Source organism: Ambystoma mexicanum, chromosome 2p, assembly GCF_040938575.1.
Source record: "Ambystoma mexicanum isolate Mex_15411 chromosome 2p, UKY_AmexF1_1, whole genome shotgun sequence".
Classification (NCBI taxonomy): domain Eukaryota; kingdom Metazoa; phylum Chordata; class Amphibia; order Caudata; family Ambystomatidae; genus Ambystoma; species Ambystoma mexicanum.
This window is the reverse complement of record NC_090923.1, coordinates 548,788,078-548,814,064: the sequence shown is the minus strand read 5'-3', so window position 1 is coordinate 548,814,064 and position 25,987 is coordinate 548,788,078. Positions and strand designations below refer to the sequence as shown.

Below are 25,987 nucleotides of genomic sequence, written 5' to 3'. Positions count from 1 at the left end.
GTGCTTTCATTCATGTTCCTCAAACTCAACCCATACAAAACAGAATACCTACTCATCTGCCCCTTACCAGAGCAAAAAGCCAACTTCACACCCTGGATCAAGAACCTAAGACAATGCACACGTATCTCTCTACACACCGGTCAATTCCTAGGCTTCACTGTTAACCGATGCCTTTTCTTCACACACGACAAGCTACCACCAACAAAACATGAAACCTACGACTACACCTCCTACGTAAAATAAGACGCATTCCCCGCCCTGAAGACTTCCCCACTGCAGTCCAAGAAATAGTTCCATCAAAGCTGGAACCTGGAACACTCTCCTCACTAGACTCACCAACAGCACCGTGGTGCCCCTGCAAGCCATACAGAATGCATCCATACAGAATTCAACAGCAAGGATCATCCTGGACCCAAACAAACACATCAACCCAGCTTCACAAATACCTCAGAAAATTGCCTTCAAAGGATTATGCACTGTACACAAAGCCATCCACCACAGAATCCTATCCTAAATCGCAACAAACTGAAAACTATCACACAGAAAACACCAGACAAGCTAGCAAAAATCTCCAATGTACTCAGCAAGCTAACATGCCAACAAAATCAAACATTTACCCAGTGGGCACTGTGAAGGGCCAGAAATGTGATGCAGACAACTTTGTGAAGGATTCTCAACAAGTGCCATTTTATTGAACAAAAAAGGTTGAATACATTTATTCTTATTTTATATATTTATATAGCGCCAAAGTCTGAGAGCATCAGGGCGCGTACATAGACACAAGGACAGCTCAGGACAGGACAACAATTAGTGAAGGGATGATGGTGTCAGAGTGAATAGGGGGTGAAGAAATCCCATGCTCAGTTAAGCTTATTTTAAATCTGTGGTTTTAAGCTGTTTCCTGAATTTTCGAAAGTTAGGTTCAAGTCTAAGATGGCTGGGAAGCTCATTCCATCTTGTGATTGCTTTAGAAGGGAAAGCTCTACCTAGACCCATGGCTTTTCTAGAAGGACCATCCATAAGCAGGCCCTGGTTTCCAGATCTAAGGCTGCGACTAGGCTCATACAAGATGAATTCTTGTTTTAGGTATGAGGGGGCAACTCCGTATAGACAATGGTGGACTAGTGTCAGGGATTTAAAGGTGATACAGTCCTCCATTGCTAACCAGTGGAGATTTTTTCTGTCGCTAGTAATGTGCTCCCTTTTTAGATTTACCTGAGATGGTTCTAACAGCATTATTCTGGATTGTTTGGCATTGTTTAATGCATTTGTTGCTGGCTCCTAGCAACAATGCATTCCCACAGTCAAGGGGCGAGAGAATAGTAGCTCAGGCTATTGTGGCACTGTTTTGTTGGTTCAGTAGAGGCCTGATACGCCTTAGGAGTCTTTGATTATATTGGCAACTTCGTTTGAGGTAAGCTACTTGGGCTTCCGCTCCCAATAATGATTGCAGGTAGACTCCAAGTGTCTTGACTTTGTCGGCAACTTTAATTGCAGAAACTTTGATTATGAACGAGGAATAGGCAAAGTCTAGTTTGTTTATGGCTTTGGTAGAGCTGAATGTCATGAGCTCTGTCTTTGTACCGTCAAGGCACATCCAATTTAGTTTCATCCATCTTTCGATGGAGTTATATATGGCTGAGAGCTTGTCATTGTCCAGAGTGTGATTACCACACAACTCAGTGACTAGCTGTGTGTCATCTGCGAAGTTAGTGAAATAGACACCTAATTTTGACAGTAGGGAGCAGAGACAGCGTAAGTAAAGATTAAAGAGTAACAGCGAGAAACTGGCGCCCTGTGGAACGCCACACTCTACTGGCTTGGAAGCTGAGGAATGGTCCCCCCAGGTAATCTTTGAGCTTCTGTATTCAAGGAAGGAGGCGACCCAATCAATGGCCTCTTAAGAGCAGTTTACCGATGTGTCCAGGGCCTCTCAGAGCTTCCGATGATCAAGTAAATCGAAAGCTGGCGAGAGGTCCAGGAGAATCAGGAGGCCCCCCCTTCCCCTTGTCGAGAATGCTAAGCATTTTTCTTTGAAGATCAAGTAAGGCAGATTCAGTGCTGTGGGCACTTCTAAACCCGGATTGTTGTGGGTGGAGGAGTTTGTTTTTATCAACATAATTCTGAAGTTGACTTGTGGCTATTTTATCCAGGATTTTCAGTAAGAAACTGCAATTTGTGATTGGCCGGAGATTGGATGGGTCCTGTTGGTCAAGACTGGGTTTTTTTTAACCAAGGGTGTGACTGTGACGGTCTTGATTTCCACCAGGACTTTACGATCCCTGAAGGATGTGTTGGTCATACGACAGAGGTAAGGGGCGAAGATCTCTGCATTGTCAATGATGAACTTGGGGGGGCAGTACAATCTCTGGGCAGGAGGTGCAATTGATAGTGGAGAGTACTTTTTTCATGTCTTCCAATGAGATTGGACTAAACTGGAATTTTGAACCTTTAAGATGGCTAAGGTCTTCAGTTGTTGAGACAGGGTAGGGTGGGTTGTTGATTTTACAGTTTACTATTGTGTCTCGAGTTTTTTAATCTTATTTTTAAAGGTTAATTGCACATTTTCACAATCTTCCCTGGTTGGCTGGAATGGAGACGAAAGAGTTTTTGGTTTCTCAATTGATTTTAAAATTTTGAATAATTTCCCAGTTGAATTTGCGGCAGTGGATATCTGATCGTTGTAGTAGTTTTTTCAGTCAGTTTATCCCTGTATGTGTGGATGCCGCACTATCCCTACCCTGATGAGGATTTCCCTGCCTAAAATATACTAAAGGAAACACTCTAACAAAGGATATGTGCCCCTCATACTACTTATACATATAATACATATAATACCCTCTACTCTCCGCCCTGTGCAACTAATCCAGAACAGGACTGTGAGACTTGTCCTTGGCCTCAAGCCCTGGGATCGTATCTCTCCAGCTCTGAAATCTCTCCATTGGCTCCCAGTGGATGCAAGGATTAAATTCAAAACCCTCTGCATTGTCCACAAGGCTTTCTGGGGCCTGGCTCCAAAATACCTTCAGCTATCCCTCCGCAAATACCTCCCCTCTCGAGCTCTTCGCTCCACTACCTCCAACTCCCTCAGGGTCAGTCGTTTTTCAAAGAAACAAGCTGGGGGTAGATCTCTGTCTTTGCCTGGGGCCTCCCTCTGGAACAGCCTCCCTGCCACTCTAAAACTTGAGGAGAACCATCTCCGGTTCTGGAAGCACCTCAAGACCTTCCTCTTTTCTTCTGCCTTTGCTCCCTCTCTCCCCTGCTGATCTGTTCTCTCTTGGCACTATGCACCTGGCCACCCTCTGTCCTCCCGGCACAGGTACCTGCTCACCCCGCCACCCTACCGCACTGGCTCCGGGCCACCGCTGGCACTGGGGGCTGTATCTGTACACATACAGCCCCCCCCTATTTTTCTTCCTGCACTTATCATACCTACCCTGTCTGCTGCCTTAAACCTAGCACTTGCAAATTGCTGGCTGCACTACCACTGTTTGTTGCCTTTATTATTTATTTATTGTTATTTATCTGTTTCTCCTCTGCTTCACACTTTCCACTTCTCCCCCTTCCATGCACTTTTCCCCTCCCCCTCTCCCATGCACGTGTGCATTCTCAATGTCACTGGGCCTAGTAAGATCGCTGTTTTGTTCTCCCCTGTTCCCCTCCCTTGCCTTGCCTTGTCGCGCTCTGAAACACTTGTGTACGAGCACGATAGAAATAAAATATCAATCAATAAATCAATAAGGTAATATATGGCAGTTCAAAGGTAACAAGGAAATATATAGATATCACAGTTGAATCAATAATAAGACGACAGTCTTTACTTATAATCTGGGCGAACTACCCTTCCCCAAATTCAAGCAGGGTTCTGCTCCACCGTTCCAAAAGAAATTAAGAAATCCTAGTTCATAACAAATTAAAGTTCTAATTAAGTTTTAAACAACTGAAAGTTCCAACATTCCAGTGGTTCAATAAAGAAAAGAGAAGATTATTTACCTTCCTTGAGCAAGAGTAACTTCAGCATTATCTACTCTGCATAAATGATGTTTTCTTAGTTGATCAAAAACAACATCAATTGTCTTTGCCAGGATGATTTGACACAACTGAATATTTCTAAAGAAATATAATTTACCTACAACAGTTTTATAGAGTTCTTTCTTCGGCACCCCAAAAAACATACATGGTCTTTGTCAGGACTACTTTAAAGCACATTAGCAACTTCTACCTTGTTTACTTCCATGGCAGGACAACTACCTCAATCACACCTGGTTTACTCCCATGCCAGGCCTACTACTTCAAGGGTTGGCCATATGGGTATACTCCCCTACCCGAACATCGCTTCACAAATAGTAAGTGCTTCTGTGGTAAAAGACAACTTATAATAGCTTGACAACAGCTTCACAATGTTCAGTATTTTGCAGCATTAAACTTTAAGCAACTCCTAAGGGAAACCAAAATTCACATTGGTCCTCTTTAATACTCCTCTGCACATTATGCTCCTCTACTTCTGAATAACCTTTTCCAGAAGGGCAGCCTTTTTACCACTCTCGTTTCCCCACTGCAGGAGTAACCAAATGTTGACAAGGATAGGGTCTTATTCTGTTTCTTCCTTAGCAATGTGTGTTTATATCAGCAGTGGTTATAAGCTTCTCAAAATATGAGTAACAAACTGCACAACCTCTGGGCTTGTGATTAGTCCCCCTTCACCTTTTGCAATGTCTGCAGGGTTTGAATTGCCTGGGCTTTGGTGTATCTTGACATGGGCAATGGTTGTATGCATTACCTTTTAACAATAGTACCCCATTGGGCTGCTGGTTCCTCCATAAACTCACACGCTTAAAGTTACAATCATTTGGCTTTAACAAATGCTACTTTTATATGAGTAATATAGTGATTAGTTTGCAATTCCAAAGTACTTATAACACTTTCACCCATACGCAAGTGCTTCTTAGTGGTGAAACACCTGCTTTGTGCACGCAAGCGGTCTCGGAGTGCTCCGGGGGTAACTGTAAACTGATGAACTCACCAGGTAATGGGTGAGTGTCTGATCCCCTAACTACTCGCAGGTGTTCTGCTTCTGTGGCTCCTCGCGACACGGCAAACAGCTACCTCTGATCCGCCGTCACCCACGCCACTCGTAAACAGAGCTTCCTTCGCTCTGGAGGCTTCCTGGTGCTCGCCAGCCACTGGAGACAGCCTCTTGGGAAGGGAAAATTCCCTCGCTTTCGCTTCTCTCTGTACTTTAGACTTCTGGATGCACAGATCCTCTCAGGGCCCACTACTGTTTTCTCCTTAACAGTGGTCTCAGGGTCTTCTTCCTCCTCCAGCTTCTGCGTTGGCATACACAGATTACACTGCTCTGTTGGCTCATTCGGCTCACTCTGCTCTCTCGGCTTCCTCTGCTTACTAATGTCTTGCAGCATCTGAGGGGGCCTTTTAAACCTCCCAGTGTCCCTCAAGTGTGGGTCATTTAAGAATCTGGCCACACCCGCAGCATTCTTCCACTTTAGCCCTCGACTTCGTCCCAGTAAATAGGGAATTATGCCTTGAAGTGCCTAGTGACAAAGTTAGTTTTTCTGGTTTAATGTTCCTTTTAATCTTACTTCTGTTCCTTATAATTTCCTTTAAAGAAATATCCTACGGTTCAGTCACCAGACTTGACTGAAAAGAGGAATAACGTTCCTTAGAGTTTAAACCATTATTATTCACAGACTTCCTTTCACTGCACCTTTGAGAGCCAGGGGAGTTTCTAGCTTTATAAGTCTCCTGAGGTTTGGAGGGGTTGGAAGGGTGTCTGATTGTTTTCATCCACATTACAATGTTCAACTTGTGGATCAGACAGATTGTTATGACAACAGGCCATTCCATACATCGGTATTAAGTAGATGTCATCTCTAGAGGAAGACGAATACCATGTCTCATCCCACAGAGTCCTCTCATTGCCCTGGGCCCTTTCTTCTCCCAGGTGATCCTCCTGCAGAATACCACCCCCAAGGTCAGGATCAGAAAGCGTCTGCCTTTCCCTGGTCACCTGGGAGGAGACTTTAAGCAGGGAATTAGGAGTCCGTAGGATTCATCATAGCACCCAAAGCCTGGAACACTATCACTCCACACCTGCATCGCAGTCTCCATAAGCACTTTCAGAAAAAGCCTCTAAAGCAACCCTTTCCCCCACACCTAATCCAGCAACACCACCTCCCCTGCCATCATCTGCCCATCCCAACTTTCTATCCAGTCCTTTTGGAACTTCTGTTGCACCTCCCACCTTTTGAACTTTTTAACCTCTCAGTAGGGCCAGCGCTGGACAAAATAAAATAAATACACAGAATAATGTTTTCTCCCTGCATTCCAATCTATTTAGGTGTGCACCCCGCCTCCTTCTAGCCCCCGCCCTGATCAATGATTCCCTGCTTAAGGTCACTGTGTGCAGATGAGACAGATCAGGCTATCACAGATATTTTAAGAAATATTAACCGAGACCTAACTTTAAACCCTTGCAGTACAGTAGAAATGCTATTTATAGCCCCTGGCTAAACCCACATTCACTTCTGCTGTCAAGATATGCTCATCAGTGGGACAGTTGGAACATGGGTCAAAGAGGCCTTACATTCTTACAGTAATGCAGGTAAATGCTTGCTGTGAATCAAGCAGCCGCAGGTTCATAGTTGCTACCCATGCACTTGGGAGTCCACAAACAGATTATGGACCAGTACCTTAAAAATAAAATATGTCAAGAAATACATCCAGGTCGAAGCCAACTACTCTCAATGCACAAGATAGTGCTGGCTGTGACTGCCACTCATTAATGTTGCTTTTTTTCTGCGACTGCCACTACTTCATGCTGAGTTTTATATGAGATTGCCACTCCTTCATAGTGCTTTCCGGCAAGATGACTGAAGAGCAGGAATGGGATTTCCCACAAAATAAGCAAAGTTGCCTTCAAGCTTGGGAGAATATCCTTTACATTTGAAATCCATCATGATGTCCAGTCAAAACACTTTTATAGCAAAGAGCAGGGCATATTTCAGGAGCAACTTTGGATAATAGGAGAGTTGCTAACCTCTTGACGCAATACTCTTCAGGTCACATCCAATTCATGACTCCATTTGTAACCACAGTTTGACTCTTGAATGAAGGAGAGCACCAAGTAATCATACTTTTTGTCTTAAAACATTAAGGTGTTATGCACACTTTCAAATCTCTCTTTCAAGACCCTTTGATCCTACAGATCTTTCTGAAGTAAGGGTCTAAAATAAATAATCAATTATTTGTTCCCATCTTCTGATAGTATTATCCGCACAGACTTATGCGGAAGCCCAGGAGCCTGGGAAGATTCTGACAAAGCCCTGGTTTAGGATGCTGGATTAGGAGGAGAAAAGAGATAGAAGATTCATGAAGAAGGAAAAGAATAACAAAGTAAGAAATTACCATCATATTGGTAGAAGATGTGAAGTAAATTGAGCAATTGATTCTGAAGCGAGAGAAAGGAAAAGGATGGAAGGGTAGAACTAATAGGAATTTATACTAGCACATAATGTGGGCTGTCTTTACCTCTTTAGGGGAGAAAGGTTGGAAAAAACAATCCATAAGTTTAAGAAGGCTCACAACCAGGTTACTGTCTGTTGAAGTTATGACTTCCTTCACCGACCGCCGGACAAAGTTGATAGACTCCTGCAAAAAAGAACAGACACATGATTCAAGAGACAGTATTCCGAAGCATGCCACAAATTGGGTGACGATTAAGTGGGAGTTTTACATAGAATATTAAGTTAGATGGAAAGTCACCATGAGTTGGGAAAAGCTGCTTGAATATGAAACAATTCTACTGTTGATGGAAATAAATAAGTTCATTTATAGATGAAGCAGTTGCTCGCTAGTATGCTACACATTTAATAGAAAACATGATATGGGTTATTGCCTCACATTTGAGAACATTCTAGAACATGTCAAATTCCAAATTACAACCGTCACAATGGCATTCTTCCTTCCTGCATTCTAAAGGCTTCCCTTGTGATGTGACGCAGAGTAACAATTTGAATAATCGGCATCTAGTAGTCTTTTGAGCAGTTGCATTCAATTAGAAAGAGTTCCAAGAACATTTTCTATACATGCTCTTCTCCAAGCCCTCTAACACTGGAGCCCAGAAAAAAAGGATGTACAGGAATTGCGAACGGAATTCCTTGAGGTACCAGAACGAGAACACATGGATGATAGCTTTAGTGTCAGCTGTACCATTCTTAAAAGGAGCCTTACAAAATACAGATAGGATTCCTGGCTAACTGGAAAAATACAAAAGTGCTCTACTAAACGATGGTCTGATATACACATAACATGTAATATAAGACTGACAATGGATATTTCTATAACGATTATCAACGAGTTCCATAGAAGGAATTTTTCAATTGTCCATAAAGTGTCTTTTAAAGGGTTGCAAAATCCACTGAGCATAGAGAACATTGTCTGTGATAGCAGAACGTGTGTGTACATTTGCATCTCAGAATCTGCTCAGGGGCAAATGTCTTGGGACCTAGCTCCTACACCTCGTGCAGGAATGAGGAAACTATAATTTTGGAAGATTTTACTGTTGTACATGATGCACCGGATGTGTGTTCTTTCAAAATGGATACTGTAACCATATGTTCGGACTGTATCCCAAAACAGGATCAGTAAGGATATGTTTAGTTACCATGCCATATGCTAATTTGGGACAGCCGGGAAAGCAGTAAGTCAATGGATTACTACACCGTGATCTGGCTGGAGATATTCGTGTTCCTCAACATGTTGAAGACGGTCTTGTTGAATAAGGATAAGGGCAATCATAAAATGGTAGGAGTGTAACAGGGACTAAAGGTGATAGTTCCCCTTTAACTATGGGGACAATGTGCAAGCCTATTTTTATGGAACAAGATTACCACACTTCACCTCACATTCTTGTAAACAGAGAGGAGCCAATCGTAGATAGCATTCATACACAATTCTGTACTCTTACGCCCTGTCCCCTTTTCACCATACTGTATGGGCGTCCCTCGAGAGGGACGGGAGACGGAACCTTTTTCACCAGAAAAATCTTCTTCCCCTTCAAATTTAGAGGCGCGCGGCCCTGGGAGCATGTGCTCGCCTGACTCCGCCCACCAGCGCCACTCCTCAGTCCCGTTTTCCGCATCGACGGGAACGGGACGATTTCACCAGTGCTCCTGCGTTTGGCTTCGGCCATCTAATACCAAGCGCTCTACCCCGGATATTCTTGTCTTTTTTCTTTTAGATACTTGGTCCTCCAACGCCACGCTCCTCCCTGGCGCATGTCAACTTCAGCAGGCTTCAGCAGGTGTCCAGCCTTCGAGGGACTCTTCCCCACTTCAGAACCCCATGCCCTTTGACTCCGCTGCCTTGGTCCCGACCACGGCTGGGAAGGTTGTTCCCTGTACAACGCCTTGACAACAAGGGCACTGAAGAACAGGCTAGCTAGGTGGAGAGAGCTCTTCCAGAAGTCACCTCCGGAGGACCTCAAGGACTTCGTCAAACATCGCTCGAGACGTAAGGTGAGGCCTCTATTCACCATCGCACCCCGCAAGGGCAATTCCTTTCCTAGGAAGCGCCCGACCGGGAGGAACCTCTTGGGTTCTGATACCAGCACAGGTACCAAACCTAGTCCAGCTACCGGCCTCACGGCCGAGGGGTCTCCGGATCCTTTCGGTATCCTTGCAAAGGGACCACAAGGTTCTTCTAACGGGGTTACTCCAGAGGGGCAACACCCTAAAACCGGCATTATGCCCGAGGGGGCGCCTTCACAAAGCACTACCGGCAACTCTGCCAAGGGCAATACGCCTTCCAGGCCCAGGGTTGAGGTGCGGGATAGGCCTTATGATCCTACACCAAGAGTCTTGGACGGGGCTGGTTCCAGCGAGCCAAGCACCACGACTTCGGCACGTGGCACGCAGCTCAACAAGATGGCCGCCGTGCCAGACAAAATGGCCGATCGACCGATACCCTCTCGAGCAGAGCGCGTGGAGGAACGAATCACAAGGTGGGAATGGTGTCAACCAGGTACGTGGCCTACCGCGTATCCATCAGCGGCACAGGGCAGGTTCCCCCTGCACCCCAGGCAGTGTGTGTCCCGGCCCCAGCAGCCCGTAGCCACTCCGTCTATACCTCCTGCCACACCTCCAGCCTCCGAAGACAGGTTCTTCGAAGGGTTCCTGGCGCTGATGCTCCCTCAGGTCACTCCACCGGTACCCATAGTCATTCCTCCAATGGCTCCGGTCCCTTTGGCCCCAGTGCTACCTGCGCTTCCATTGCCACCGGCTCCCCTGCCTCCAGCAATACAGGCGGTTCCACACCAGCCTCCGCAACAGCCTCCGGCTCTGGTCTCCACACTGCAGCCCACAGCGCCCAGTACCCCTTTGCAATTTCTGGATCCTCCTAGCGCCCAGGTGGACACAGGCGAGGAGGAGGACCCCGACACGCCATCTTCAGCGAAGACCTTCCACGAATGCCTTTCAGCCCTGGCAGAATACCTGGGCCTTCCTCAACCTGAGGTCGAACAGCCCGAGGAGGGGGTCTTGGCAGAAGTCCTCACCCTAAGGCCCCCCTCCAAGACGGGGATCTCGATGCAGAAGGAAGTTTTTGCCTTGGCCAAAAAGGGGTGGCTCAAGCCGCACTCGGCCCAACCTGTCAAACGGTGCCTCAACGACAAGCACAGGCAGATAGAGGGGGAAACACTCTTGCTTTTGGCTCATCCTCAGCCGCACTCCTCAGTGATCGCTGCGGCATTACTCCATTCCAAGCCTCAGTCATCCTCGGCCACCTCGTCCTCGGTGCTGCTAGGCAAGGAGGAGAAGATATCGGAGGCGTAGGGGAAAAAGCTGTACTCCAACGCCTCCCTGCACCTTCGTGAAGAAAACACCGATGACATGCTGGCAGCCGTTAACCAAAGGCTCTGGCAGGAAATTGCAGATTTCCTCCCGGAACTTCCGCCCTATTGCCAGGCCCGCTTTAAAGCGGGGTTAAGAGAAGCCAGGCTGGTAGCGTCGGAAATCACGTAGTCCACAGTGGCCCATATCGATACCTCTGACCGGGCCATCTGCATCGCCACGGAAATGAGAAGGATGGCCTGGCTCCAGGCTACTAAGTTCAACCCGGACATCCAGGAACGCATATTGGACCTTCCATTCGAGGGTAGTGACCACTCCTCCACGGATGAGGAATTAGATCAAAAGAACCGCTAAGTCTTTGGCCCTCACACAAGGGCACAAAGGGATACCGGGCACCGGTAATGACACTGGTGCCTGTAATCCCTTTGCACCCTACTACGAGGTCCCTTTGCAGGTCCCGTTAAGGCTGCCTGGTTTTAATTGCGGTTCTGTTATTTGCACCTTCCCCATTACCATTGAGCGCTATGGGGGCTCAAATGGGAATGGGGAATGGCTCTGGTGAATGGGGAATTACCGGTCCCGCCAACCTCGGACTGGACTGGTAATTACTCCCTTCACCAGGCCGGAGTAGGACCGATTTTGGAGGCAGCCATGGCGCTGATAGCGCCATGGCTGCCTCCAAACTTGGAATGAGGGCCTTTGTCTATTCTTACGAAGGCCACGCCTAAGGCGTACACCCAGTCCAAGCAATGTGCCGACAAGTGGTGAGCGCCTGGAGGGCTCCGAGGCTTCCAAGAGCGGAGGTCCAGACAACCTGACCGTTCCCCGAGTCAGCATCGGAGGAAACAACAAAAGGTTGGGGGAGGGCTTTTTCCAATCCCCCTCCTCCGCAACAGGGACTGAGGGAAAGAAGGCATGACACGCCCCTTCGGGTCCACGTGTCTTTGGTGGGGGGCAGGCTTGCCTTCCACGTGCAATTTTGGCGGCAAAAACTTATGGTCCCCTGGATCCTCTCTGTAGTCTCCACGGGGTACTGCCTACCGGTCCCTTCCTCCCCTCCCTCATACCCTTCTCTCCCACAGATTGGGACAGCAACTCTGTTGGCAGAGATTCGGTCGCTCGTCAAGAGCCAGCCAGTGGAAGAAGTCCCAGCCTCCCAGAGAGGATTGGGCTTCCATTCCAGGATTTTCGCCATACATAAGAAGAACCAGGCTGACCTGAGAGTTGTATTGGACCTTGCCACCCTCAACCTCTCACTTCCTCTACAAAAATTCAAGATGGTTACATCAGCTCTCATTGCAGAGACACTGTGCAGGGGAGACTGGATGTGCTCCCTGTATCTGAAGGACTCATATCTACACATCCCGATTTGGCAGCCGCATCGCTCCTTTCTGCACTTCAGGACCATGGGCTGCCATTTCCAATACAAGGTGCTGCCCTTCGGCCTCAATTCAGCCCCCAGGGTATTTACCAGACTGATGAAGGAGGTGGCGGCGTGCCTCAGGGCCCAGGGCCACCACCTCTACCCATACCGGGACGAGCCTCTGGAGGCGGTTCTCCACTCTTCCTCCGCGCTTATGAACACACTCCACGACCTGGGGTTTACCATAAATCTCAAGAAGTCTCAGCTACAACCCACGCAGCAGCTGACCTTCCTGGGCCTCATCTGGGACACCAACTCAGAGAGGGTTTTTCTTTCGGAGGACAAGATCGCGGCCATCAGTAGAGCCACTACTCACTTTCTCTCCAGGACTGTGACCTCGACCTGGTGGTAACAACACCTACTGGGAATTATGGTGGTGGTCCTTTTAGCCATACCACACACAAGACTCAGGATGAGGAGACTGCAGATGCACTTTGCAGCCTCATGGAATCAGGAGAGGGGCTCACAATCGGAGCCAGTGGACATTCCCATTTCTCTCCACCCAGACCTCAACTGGTGGTCCGCGGACTTCAACCTACGGTGGGGCAAGCTATTCCAGCAGTCTCACCCTCAGGTCACTGTCACAACGGACTCCTCCCTAGAGAGCTGGGGAGCCACTCTCGACAGCCACAGCGTAAATGTTGTCTGGACCCGGCAGGAGCAGGAGTCCCACATCAACTGGCTAGAACTGAAGGCCATATGGCTGGCCCTCATAGCCTTCCTCCCTCTGATAGAGCTCAAGACAGTATTTATACAGACGGACAACTCCACCAGCATGTACTATGTCAACAAGCAGGGGGGTACAAGGTCCCCTCCACTATGCAACCTCGCGGTCAGCATGTGGGAATGAGCTCCGGAGAACGAAATCTACCTCACAGCCGTCCACCTCCCAGGGGAATCCAATCTGGAGGCGGACGGGTTCAGCAGACTAGGGGCGGACACCCCCAAGTGAATCTGTTTGCCACCCAGGACAAGAAGAAATGCCAGCAGTTCGCCTCCTGGCAAGGACAGGGCTTTCGCTCCCGGGTCGAAGCATTCCACATACCATGGAATGACATGACGGCATATGCCTTCCCACTCCATCTGGCTCACAGGGTGATCTGCAAGATAAAGCAGTCTTGGCACCTCAGCATAATTCTAATAGCTCCCTGGTGGCCGGCGAGGCTGTGGTTTTCCAAGCTGCTCCGCCCTTCGGACAGACCTCCCATTCACCTACCACTGGGCCCAGCTTTGCTCTTGACCCAGCAAGGGGGCAGGGTTCTCCACCCAGCCCCCCACAAACTAGGCCACGCAACGTGGTTCCTGAGCAGGTCACTTTGAAACACTTGAACCTATCGCAGGCCAACCTGGAGATCATCCAGGGGGCCAGGAGCAAAGCTACCAGGAGCCAATATAAGAGCAAGTGGTCTAGATTCTGTCATTGGGCCAACTCTAAGGAGATTGACCCCCTTAAGTGCTCATTGGATGACACGCTCTCCTTCTCGGCACACCTCGCCCACTCCGGTGTGCAGGTCGACACATGCCGCACGTATCTGGCAGCCATAGGTGTCTACAGGAATTCGGAGGAGGGTCTTTTTTCCTCCTCTAACCCAGTTGTCGAAAGACATCTGGCGGGCCTCTACACACTCTAGCCACCTATAAAGAAGCCACACCTTGTGTGGGACCTCAATATGGTGTTGGGTGCTTTGGCACACAAACCATTCGAGCCAATGGTGTCTGCGGACATCCACCTGGTCACCCTAAAAACAGCTCTGCTGTGGGTCTAACCTCCGCTCACAGAGTCAGCGAAATCCAGGGTCTGGTTGCATTAGATTCCTACACCACTTTTCACATGGATAAGGTGGTCCTCCGGACACATCCTGTGTTCCTACCCAAGGTCTCATCTTCCTTCCACCTGAACGAGGAGATAGTTTTACCTACCTTCTTCGCCGACCTCATGGATGAGCCTCAAGGGTTTTGCATCGTCTGGATGTCAGACGCGCTCTGAAGTACTACCCGACAGGACCAAGGAATTTCGCAAGCCGGATGCCCTTTTTGTCACCTTTGGTGGTTCAAGGCCAGGTTATCAAGCTTCCAAAGCCTCCATTGCAAGGTGGATGGTGGCAGCCATCAAGTATGCCTAACAGGGGCAGCACAGGCCAGTTACGGCTAATTTGCATGCCCATGAGGTCAGAGCCAAAGCCACAGGAATTACGTTCAAACGGATTGTACCGTAGCAAGTCATCAGCAGGGGGGCCACCTGGGCCACCCCATCGGCTTTCTGCAAGCATTTCTGTCTGGATGCCGCCTCTAGGGCAGATGCGGCCTCCGGTTAGGCGGTTCTAAGAAACCTGTTTGCTTAAGGAGGGTCTCCTCTCCACCCTAGGGCTACATTCAGTTGTAATCGCCCATACAGTATGGAGGAAAGGGGACGGGATGTAAGAGTAATTAATAGTTAGTCACCGTAATGACTAACGTACTCTTAGTCCATAGTCCCCTTTCCTCCATAAGTCCCACCATCCTCCCCCCTAATAATACTGGTGTCATTAGGCAATGTTGTATATTGTCGATGCGTCAATGGGGACTGAGGAGTGGCGCCGGTGGGCGGAGTCAGGCGAGCGCATGCTCCCAGGGCCGCGCCTCTAAATTGAATGGGGAAGAATATTTTTCTGATGAAAAAGGTTCTGTCTCCCGTTCCTCTCGAGGGATGCCTATACAGTATGGAGGAAAGGGGACTATGGACTAAGAGTACGTTAGTCACTACAGTGATTAACTATTATTTTATTTACTTCAGGCAAAAGGAAGGGGGTTTTCCTAGAAGCACAACACTGCTTAGATTCCTGAATGCATTTCACTGTTTATTTTCTTAATGTAACCTCTTCCATATTTACATTTTTCAAACACAATCTATTACGTTGGTTTATGCAATCTTATATGTTATGTGATATGTAGAGCACACCAGCACCACAGGCCTAGCTTCCTGACACTGAGGATCATGTGTGATTCTGTCTGATGGAGAATAGTTTAAAAACTACAAGCATAAATCTTGATTTTTAGTTTCCATCCAAAGTTTAGTGAATTGATAACATTACTGCTCAGTAAAGTTAAGCCAACTAACTCCTTTGTGCACTGCAGCATTTTAACTGATAGCGCAAAAATCAGAAACAGCACACTGGTTATTGCTTTATGCAGAAGATCTCAAAAAGGCTATTGTTACGACAGAATTTTGATGTTGGGGATTCCACTTTTTAGCGCTCCTTAAACTGTTTACTTTCCCTCTTAGGCTTCCTGACCTATTTTTGGTGAGAGAGATGGCATTCCCGGGGACCTCTATAGTGAAATACAGAACGGTGGGGTCCGTTACTTTGGAACGTGATCAGAGCTATGTTATTTTCACTTAAGTACCGGTTCTTGTCATCTTAGTACCATCATACTGATTTTTAAGAAGGGTGAATGTGATAACCCTACCTGTCATAGACCCATCACTTAAATGACACCGCTTTAAAAATGTCGGGCAAGTTTATTTGTTCTTAATTATATGACTGGGTGCTGCAGTATTACATAATACCAGGTTCTCAATTGGGTTTTTGCCTAGGGATGGGTACAATTGAACAATGTCTAAAGCTCTCTCTCCTTATAGGCAAGTATTGTGGGAATAATAAAGACCCCTTCTGGCTTGCGCGCATGGCATTTGATAAACTAGATAGAGCTTTATTATGGAACCACATAAGTAAATTGGGCATTGACCTGGAGTTATTGAGTAATTTGAGTCAACTTAACTCATGTACAGAAACATATGTTATGTATGTACTGATGGCGAATATATCACAATGTTTTTAATTAATCAAGGTGTTCATCAGTGTCGCCTTTACTTTTTAATATCTACCTGTTTGAGCTAGATATATTTTTAAAGAAGAGAACTGTAGATGTTCCAATGGCTTAAATCAGCTTATTCCGAGTGGAACATATGCAGACGATCTTGTGCTCCTAGGTGGGACCCCTATCGCCCTCCAAAAACTATTAAATGCATATGTGGCCTACATGACATTAAGGGTATGGTAACTAAATAATAATAATAATAATAATAATAATAGGCACTCTGCGCTTTTATGCCACATATGGTGGTCAGGCTGTTATTACGGCCCTAAATGTTTATGAGGCTAAAAGTGTGGTTCTTGCACTTTATGGTGCTGGATGTACAGGCTATTCACACATAGAGACGGGTGCTTAGCCAATCAGTTGGCTGGAACAGCGGGCGAGAATACACATTCTCTGCCCGCTGCTTCCAGCCACCCGAGGCCCTTCCCCGGGCAGCGCCATTTTTATTTTATTTTTTTAAGGTGGGGAGGCAACAGGGAGAGTCTCCCTGTTGCCACCGCCCGCCCCAAACAATCCTTGCACCTTAATTTCTAAAAACTCTAAGCATGTGTTGGGTAAGGCCATGTTCTCTAAAAAAAACATCAGATTTGTTTGTGTTCGGAGGATCAAAAATCAACAGTTAAAGCTCATCTCCTGTATCAATACAAATCTGAGGTTAAATTGGATAACTATCTGTCTGTTGTAGCAAATAGCTATACTAGGAAACGAATGACTAAAATCTGGTTTCACCAGAATCCCCTTGCCGCCAATACTTAGGCTTGGAACAAGATAAAAACTATTGTGTGCATTTGGGACAACACATCTTTAGAATCTAATATGCACATGTTATTTTTTTGGTACATTTTATGATTTAGCATTTAAACTCTTTTTGATAGCCTTTTTAAGATAGTTGAATTTTAGACACTGGGCCTCATTACGAGGTCCCCGGGCCGGTAAAAATTCCCAAACAAATCGCTGGTAATACCGGCATCAGCATTCTTACCGGACCAGGGCAACCTGAGTTTGCGGGTGGTGGCTCTGATCTACCGGCAGGACTGACCTGCCGATAGACGAGGCCCCTACCGGCAAAGAAATGCTAGAATCACTGGTGCAGTAATTCTGGCAATCCCATGGAATGGGAATTTACCGCCATCTCTGCCACCCGTAATATCCCGGTAATACTGGGATATCAGGCGGCAGAGCAGAGACAGTAGGGGCATTTTCCCGGTATCCCGCCAGAATTACCGACGGGATACTGGGAAACTTGTAATGAGCCCCACTGTCATGTTGCTTATTTTCACATTATGCAAGCGCAACATATTCGAGCTTGTATTGCACTGGAATTTTTTTTTAACTAACATGATGTATATTAGGAAATTGAACTCTATTTTGGTTTACTATTATGTGTATAAGGTCCACCCTGTCATAAGCTAATGTGTTTATTTCATATTTAGGCCGGTATTTTATGTGATACTGTTTTTATTATTTATGTTTTTCAAGTTGTATGAATTATACATTGAAATAAACTTAATGATGATGGAAATGTCATGCCAGCATAAATGCGTGTTTGGATGCCGGAGAGAAAGATGAGGAGGACGTGAGAAAGATGAGACAGCAAAAAAGATTACGGCGGCTTGGTGAGCAAAATGAGGCAGCAAACCAGCAGAAAACAACCCCAGCAAGGAGGATAATGGGCGGGGAGACCCCAGATGTTGCAAGGACCATATAAAGTGGGGTAGTGGTGTCCCACCACCTTCCCAGGTAATGGCAGCGACCAGCACCAAGGTGGGACACCATAGAGATAAGTGGTGGGAAGTGGCAGTGATACGGCCTGAAAATGGTCCAAGCTCAAAAGGTCCGACAACACACAAGGGAAGTCATCAGGAGGATGTAGAAACCCAGGATGGGGGCGGGTCACAAAGAGCCCACGTGTGCAAAACAGCAGACAGACGTTTTATCCTTACTTCATTGTTCTCTTGAACAAAGGAAGCCCTAAAATACAAAATAGCAGACAGCAAAACTTAAAAAAATACATTGCTACACCAATGGCCACCAAAAAGGTACAGTGGGCTACAAATGTTATAAATGGCTTGCACTCCTGCTGAAGCCACACCTACAGTACAGCTCCCACCAGCCTACTCACTAACACTAATGTATGGTGTGTGGGAGTGAGGGGTCATTTGGGCCCCCCTCACACATTCAGCACAAGATAACCCACTTGCTCACGCATTAGTGAGGGACATCTCCATTGCCTGTATACTAACATTAGCATAAGTGGGGCTAATGCGGGATACACTTGGCTTCCATTTTGTGTGCCCTCGACTCCATCTTTGGACTAGGCCTCACTTCGATAATACGAAAAGGCTTCTTTTCCCTTCTGCAGCGTTACGCAGAGCGTGCTCATGTCCCCCACCTTTTCCGCCCTGTCAACTCCCTTTCTCACAGATGCGCCGGGGATAATTGAAACAAATAACATAATGTATCATCTCACTCTTCCTCTGTGATCACTGTCCTGTGTGTGAACTGGCTCGAACCATGCCCTGTAGCTCATCCATCTCCACAAACCTGCTCATGCCCCTTTGCCCCCGCTGTTGGAAAATTACTGCCAATGTAACCCTGTGCCCTCCTAAGGTATTCTCTTGATGTACCAGAAGTGTGACCCTGCTGTGCAGGCCACCTCAGAGAGCCCCCATTAAACCCAGACCTCTGTCACAGTATATTGTGCCCTAAAACTAACATATGTCATTACACTCCCCACTTGCCATGATGTGCTAAGAACCATCCAATCGCCCAGAGTATCGCAGAGGCCCTCTACGCCTTGTACCCCATAAAAGTCCCAATGAAAGATGTTGTAACCACATGTATGCAATTTATAGGTTTTCTAGATTTATTCAAAGGTATACTAATGATTGTTGTTAATTATATAAAGAATGGTAGTTTCTCATGCCAGCTTAGTTAGAGTCAACTCTATCTCTCTGTGACCTAACCCTCACCCCTCCTGGACACATGCTGCTGGACCTCGTGACGCTCACCATCCCGCCATCCGAATAAGCAATCCAGAAGAAGCAGCGCCTACACCGATATATGTGTCTTCGCCTTCCAGCCAATCCTGCACTGTTGTAGCACCCTATGTTAGTTGCGTCATCTATGACCCTGTTTTCCTTTATCATTTTGTGTAACTGTAATGTTTACCAGAACGCTCTCGCGGCAGCAGAGTTCTCTGGATGCCATCTTTATATAAACATATCTAATCTTGCAACCGGTCTTCCTAGTCTCATTCCCCACTGGGGTGTATTATATTTTATGAATATGCATGTGTAAGTCGGGGAGTGAGACTTTACAATGGTGCTATAACCACCCAGGGGCATAAATGGGATGCTTAAGAAATGCTCCTGGGACCCGGAGCTTTCTAGGAACCATGTACAGCATCATATACTCATGATGACTGAACAAGGATTGCAATGGCAGGGGGACCTCAGAAGTCCTCCTTGTAACCAACAATAGGTCAGAGTTTGCATCCCCGGGGTCAGGGTTGGGGGCTTTGGCGGTGGCAAGATCATGAATATCTGTTTAACAACCAGAGGCACCATAAAATCCTCTGATAATTTCCCAAGACTATTCCAGGCCATATCATTGGCCTCGGCACTGGTATCCGCTGAACAGAAAAGATTACAAAAATGTAAAAGCCATAAATCTTTTGAAATATGACCACCAATTGCTTCACCACTAGAATAAACATTGGATCCCATCACGATCAAGCGCCAAAACATCTTAGATTCTTTTGCACTACAATGTGTTAGAAGCTCATTCCATCTGACAGTCTCATAAGAACATTTGGCCTTTTACAGCACAATCTTATAATTTGAACAAGCTTCTTTTTGCGCATTCCTATCTGCCAGTTTGTTCCTATACAGTTTGTTCCTATAGGCAACTATTAAATCCCTTTTGGTGAGTCTACATTCTGTCGAATACCAACTAGGTTGGACTAGCTTACCACAAAAAGGCTCATCAGTAATTAAAACTTCCTTTTGCGCTCCACTTTACAAATGATGAAAATTGCGCAGAGGGGACTTGATTGCACTTAAGTGCAAATGTAGGGAGTACCATAAGCGCAATTTATGGGGACTTAGAAAATGAGTCCTTATATGTTCTGTACTTCTATTTAGATAATGGACCCACATTTAAATACAATTGTGAGGAGAGTCCACAATTTGTTATGTGCTCACATATGAACTGATGTGCAATGTAATGAATGCATATAATTTTCAGCATATCAGTGTGGTATATGTTGTACAGATATGTGTGTGGACTGATTGTACCTTTGTGTCAGCCTGCTAAGACTACTGAAGAACTAAGCCTGACCGCGCTGTCACACTACCTACCTTTATGAGAATTTATTTGTTGTGGGTGCTTTTGCTACACCCTATGGTTAGTGGTTGCACAGCCATCAATAGGGGGGTGTAAAAGAACTGCCTTACCAGCTACGACATTAATCAAAACCAAAGTGCACAGAGGTGAAGTGTACATAGTATTTCTAAAACGTCAATTTGCTTTCGTCTACAGAAAACAAAAGAAAGCAATGCAGAGCTTTCAGAAACATTAAAACATTTATAAAACAAAATTACTCTTTGCCACAGTAAACCAGCAGTAAAAAATGAAAGGGGACTTATTTGGCAGCTGAAAGAATTGCAAATGGTGTTCCATGACATAGAAGAAAGAGACTGGTGAGAATTCTAGTTAACCATGGTCATCTCATGTTAAGGGAACGAGGCTCTAGACCTTGTTAGCATCAAGTTTAAGAAAACAAATGTTTACATTTGTACATATGCACAGATAATATGTGCTTGTTTCAGTGAAAAGCAATAATAATTCACACAACCAAAACCATCAACAAGAAAGAATTTGCTGCCAGAAAAGAGCAAAGTTTCAATGCAATACGTTTTCACCAGTATGCTCATTTAACATGATCTTCTAGTCGTATTTGAGGTGATGAAAATCAAAACAATAGGTAAAAGTTACAAATTAGTATGTGGCGGTACTAACATCGCTACCATTTAAGGTATGCTTACCTGCACAAATCTCGTGAAGAGAGATTCCAGCTGCTCTTTGAATGGCAGCATGATAGGTGTGATTAGTCGAAGCCAGCACTCAGTGAAAGGCGTCAACCCCAGGATGCTCGGCTCCAGATAAACCATACCACAGCGTGAGACAGTGGCAGGGGAAGCCACAGCCAAATCTGCCACTTCAAACATCATTGTCATCGACTAAAAAAGAAAGTGTATAACAAAGACTTAGTATCACATGCTATTGAATCATTTCTTTCCCATATTCACGCTTCACCCTTCCACACATGCCGGACTAAAGGAGTAAAGTTATTCACTGTAGTGACAGAGGTACTGCTAGTCTAAAGTCCCCTTTCCTCCATACATATTGATGTCCGTTTAATGGGTACGAGAGTGCAGCCATTTGCACAGTAAAATAGGTATTATCTCTTTAAATGTATTGCATAGGAAAGGCTCTCGACTAGGAGTACCGTAGCCAATATGCTGAGTAACCTTTTCATACTTGTACATCCACTTTCCTCCATGTTTCTGGGAAGATTAAGCAGCATATATACCAGAGGGGGGTGTACCACATAGCCTACCTACAAAATGTTCTGAAGAACTGACTGACCAAACTTGGCATCTGCTCAGGAGCTAGCATCCATGCAGTAATGTTTGCAGAATGCAGAAGCTGTTAACTATGTAGTGGTTCTGACAATCGTGCCCAAAGACGCATTTCTCTGAAAAGCCACGGCTGTGGTCCTGTGACATTATTGGCATGATAGCCTTTTGGGGGAAGACTTTCCTTGAGACAGGTAGGCCTACAGTTAAAAAGAGAGAAACCACCGGCTATACAGCCTTTAAAGCTTGCAAACCTGTATTCTGACCCCAACCAGTGACAAAAAGGCTGTTCAATTTTCCTTAAATCTTTAGTTTGATCAAGATTCAATTTAAGAGCCCTCCTGGCATCCAGAAATGTATGGTCTTCCCTCCCATCAATTGAGACGATGGGGGGGGAAAGGTGGGAAGAAAAACGTTCTGATTTCTATGGAATGCAGAAACTACCATAGGCAGGAAAGAAGGGGGAGTTCTTAAACTACTGTATGCTTGTAAAAACCAGTGTATGGGTCAGAGGCCAAAATGGTTGTATGCCACCAATTCTCCTTTTTCGAGTATCTCTGACAAAAAAAGGCTGTCTTATATGTAACCAGTTTAATATCAACAGACACCATGGTCTGAAAATGTTTATGAACAAGAGCTGTCAAAACCACACTGCTATCCCAAGATGGATAAGGTGGATTTAGGTGATGAAGGGCCTTATCATTGAGTTATAGGTAGAATAAAGGAGATGCAATGAGTTCTTGTAGACTCCTATCACAACCAGATAAGCCCTGCAGAAGCTAAACTAAGGCTGATAAATAAGACAGAAAGAAGAGAACATCTCGTGAACAGCGCAGAGGATGCAGCCCCTTTGAAGCATTCAGCTGCAAAAGTGAGTCAATTTGCTCACATACTGCTGACAGGTTGATTGTTTCTGCAGGACCACCAGGTTCTCCTGTGGAAACTGTAGACCCCTGCAAGTTAGCTCTTCACCACCCGCTAAAATCAGCAACTGAGAGGATAGTTGGAGCACCGGACCCCTCCGACTGACTCAGGGGATCTGGAACCATAGGGATGGAGCAGGGGTGACTCTGCAACAGACGAAGATGATCCCAGAACCAAATTCTTGTTGTCCACATGGAAGCTAGAAAATAATCTGAAATCATGGGGGGAGGGTGAAAGGTGTACAGAGTCCTGTGATCCTACAGAATATGGCAATAGATTTGAAGACATTCATTTGAGCTGCACACTTCTGAGAGCATGCACATCTCGAGGTGAACTAGAGTGGCTGCCTATCCAGTTAAAAAGGAGTTGGTAGACATCAAGTGATGGATGGTTACTTCTGGACTCAAACCCCCAGAAGGAGGCTGTGGTCGTTGTACCACAATGCTAGATCAGGGCTGAGCTCTGAATGAAAAGAGATTGTGTATGATTGACTGCCATACCCCTAGTTCCAAGGGAGGTGGGGTGGAGTTGGACTCTCCTCATATTCAAAAGTGCATGAGGAACCAGAATGTCAGAATGCAGGAAGCCATACGGCCAAAAAGATGTTAAAACAACCATGCTGAGATCTGACACAGACATAAAAACTGGGCTTATGTAGTTTTGAGGTCCTGCAATATTTTCTGAGAGAGACAAACTCTCCCCAACTCAGAGTTCCCAAGAAATCCTGTGAACCTGATGCCTTGTATCGGTTGAAGACAAGTAGAAGGTGTCCCTGGCTAAAGCAAAAGAATGCACCTGAATCCGCTAACCATTCATATATGGATACATTTGCACTCCCCTCATACCTATACGCATCGCCACACAGCTTATTCATTTGGTGAACACCTACGCTGAGTTGAGCCCAAAGAAAGCACCCTATAATGGAAGTGTCTCTCACCCTCCAAAGGAGAACTTGAAGAATTGTCTTTGCTCTTTCCAAATGGTACTGCTCAGCGTCCTTCAGATCTACAGCGCACATCTAATCTCCCTGGTATTGGGCCATCTGAATTTCAGCTGGTGTGACCAGATTAAGTTTTCGAAGGCAAAGTAAAGATTTAGAAAAGAGATCTAATTCTGTTCTCAGCCAGGCTGGTTCTTTTTCAGAAGATTGAAGATTTCCTGTGGAGGGAAGCTGAGCCAATTTGAATTAGATGTGGTGAAGCGGGTGTCAGAGTCTGAGCTTTCAGAGGGGTGGCTCACCTGTGATTTTCTTTCGTGAAGATTTGCTTGGTTTTTTCGTTTTTTGTGGGTTTTGTTTAGCACATGTTTCATGGAGAAAGGGGCGAGCCTCCCCAGACGCCACCCTGCCTGAGAAATAAACACTCTGGCCAGGGCACTCCTGAAAGACTGCCAGAACCAGGAAAAAACCCTTCAAAGGAAAAAAAAAACTGTATGGAGACCCGCAGCACTGAAGGAACACGGCTGGAGGGAGAGATCTGGCAGCACCGACGGAACATGGCTGGAAGAGGCAATCCGGGAGCACAGAAGGAGGCAGAGGCATAATCCAAACAGGGAGAACACAAGAACCAGGAAGGAAGGAAGAGCAGAGGGAAGGAGGGAACCCAGGAGGAAGCTAAGCGCGGAGCTAGGTACTGGAAACACTTGCTCTGGTAGCATCTGCCTAAGAAGCCGCTGTATCAAGGAACGAGTCGTAGACTGGACCGTCACGCAACCTTTCCGGAGTAACATTGGGCGCCATCTTGGAAGGAAAGATGACGCCCGCGGTACGCAAATGGTGTCTCCAGGTTGCCCACAAGGACCATGGGCGACACAGCATTACAGGGGTTGGACAAGGAGGCAGACAAAAGCGGTAACCTGATGTGATGATCATTCGAGTCCAAAGGCCTCATTACGACTATTGCGGAATGGGTTAACGGGCGCCGCTAATGGAGGCGGTGCCATTAACACCATTCCGCAATATTACGAGGTCCCCTCGCAGGACCCGATGTGGATGTCTGGTTTTACCAGACGTCCAGAGCGGGTCCCGCAAGGGGACCAGGGAGCTAACAACGGGCCGGTCGTAATAGGCCCGTTGTTAGCTCCCGCACCCATTCCCATTGAGCCCTATGGGGGCTGAAATGGGAAGGTCCGGGCCCGGGTTCCCTGTAGGAGGAATTACCGGGCCCTCCAAACTCGGAATGGCCCAGTAATTCCCCATTCAGGGAACCCGAACCCGATTTTGGAGGAAGCCATGTCCGCCGCCTCCAAAGTCGTAATGAGGCCCCAAGAGTCCTCTGCACACCATACGGTTAGAAATTCAGACACCAGACCATCAACCGGGCGCTGTGGATCTGGATGGCAGACCCATTGATTTTTGGGGTCTAAAGCAGAAGAAGACACGGAAGTGGAGAAACCATAAAAGACAAGGTATGGCAGTTTGCTCCCCGAGCAATGGGCGGCCTATTTGGCAGCCTGTTTTTATATTCATCATTGCCTCAAAAACCACCAAAGATAATGAACCTTGTGCTTGGAAAGACCTCTCTATAGGTTCGGTAAGCAAGGCTAAAGATTTATTTGTCTGAGTAGACGTTTTCTTTTTAGTTAACTGCTTGTCCGTGGAGGACCGGAAAAGCTTTGTGCCCTTGAAGGGCAGCTCCAAAAGTGTTTCCTGTACATCATATTTAAAATGTTTGGCCCTCATCCAGGTACAGCAGCGCATGTTTGCGCCAAGCAAACTGCTGTAGACCCAGTGTTGATATGGCACATGGGAGACTACATGATAGCCAGAGTGATGTGCCTAGCCTCTGCAAGACCTGATTTAAGGGCAGAGATCTTGTCCCGATGCAAGAATTGCTGAGGTTCTGACATTTCTATTGACAGGCTTTAGTTGGCTGCTGCTATCATGGTGTCGTCAGAATACGCCTTACAAAGATGTAAGTCTCCATTTTTTTTAGCACTTTTTTGCCCCAGGTTTCCAAGAGTTTGTTCTCCCTAGAAATGAGGGCTGGAGGCAGACTGACCAGGAAGTTATAGCCAAATGTTTAGGAAATAATGGAGCCGCAGTGACCACTGAAGAATGAGGCTGAGGCTGGATAGGCAAGCCCATTTTTTCAGAAGGAAGTTGGTGGTACCAAGCATCGATAATCTTGCTCACTGCTTGAACAGAATACATTTTTTTTTCATATATTACTACCTCCCTTAAAACGTCCTTGTGGAGGGCCACCCCAATTCTTCTGTATTGCTAACGGAGAGCACCCTGCAATCACACCAGGCTCTGCACGAACGGCATCAGT

The 25,987-nt window shown here is 46.4% G+C and overlaps 1 protein-coding gene across 1 annotated transcript in view; it reads right to left on the bottom strand.

Moving 5' to 3' along the window:
• Window positions 1-25,987, bottom strand: part of DNAH1 (dynein axonemal heavy chain 1) — a 3,604,831-nt gene that overhangs the window by 1,668,600 nt on the left and 1,910,244 nt on the right. Inside the window, exons 38-39 of the mRNA XM_069644003.1 lie at window positions 21,198-21,392; window positions 7,549-7,668 (exon numbers count right to left, since the gene is read on the bottom strand). Coding sequence (XP_069500104.1) covers window positions 7,549-7,668; window positions 21,198-21,392 — 315 coding nt within the window. The remainder of the gene's footprint in view (window positions 1-7,548; window positions 7,669-21,197; window positions 21,393-25,987) is intronic.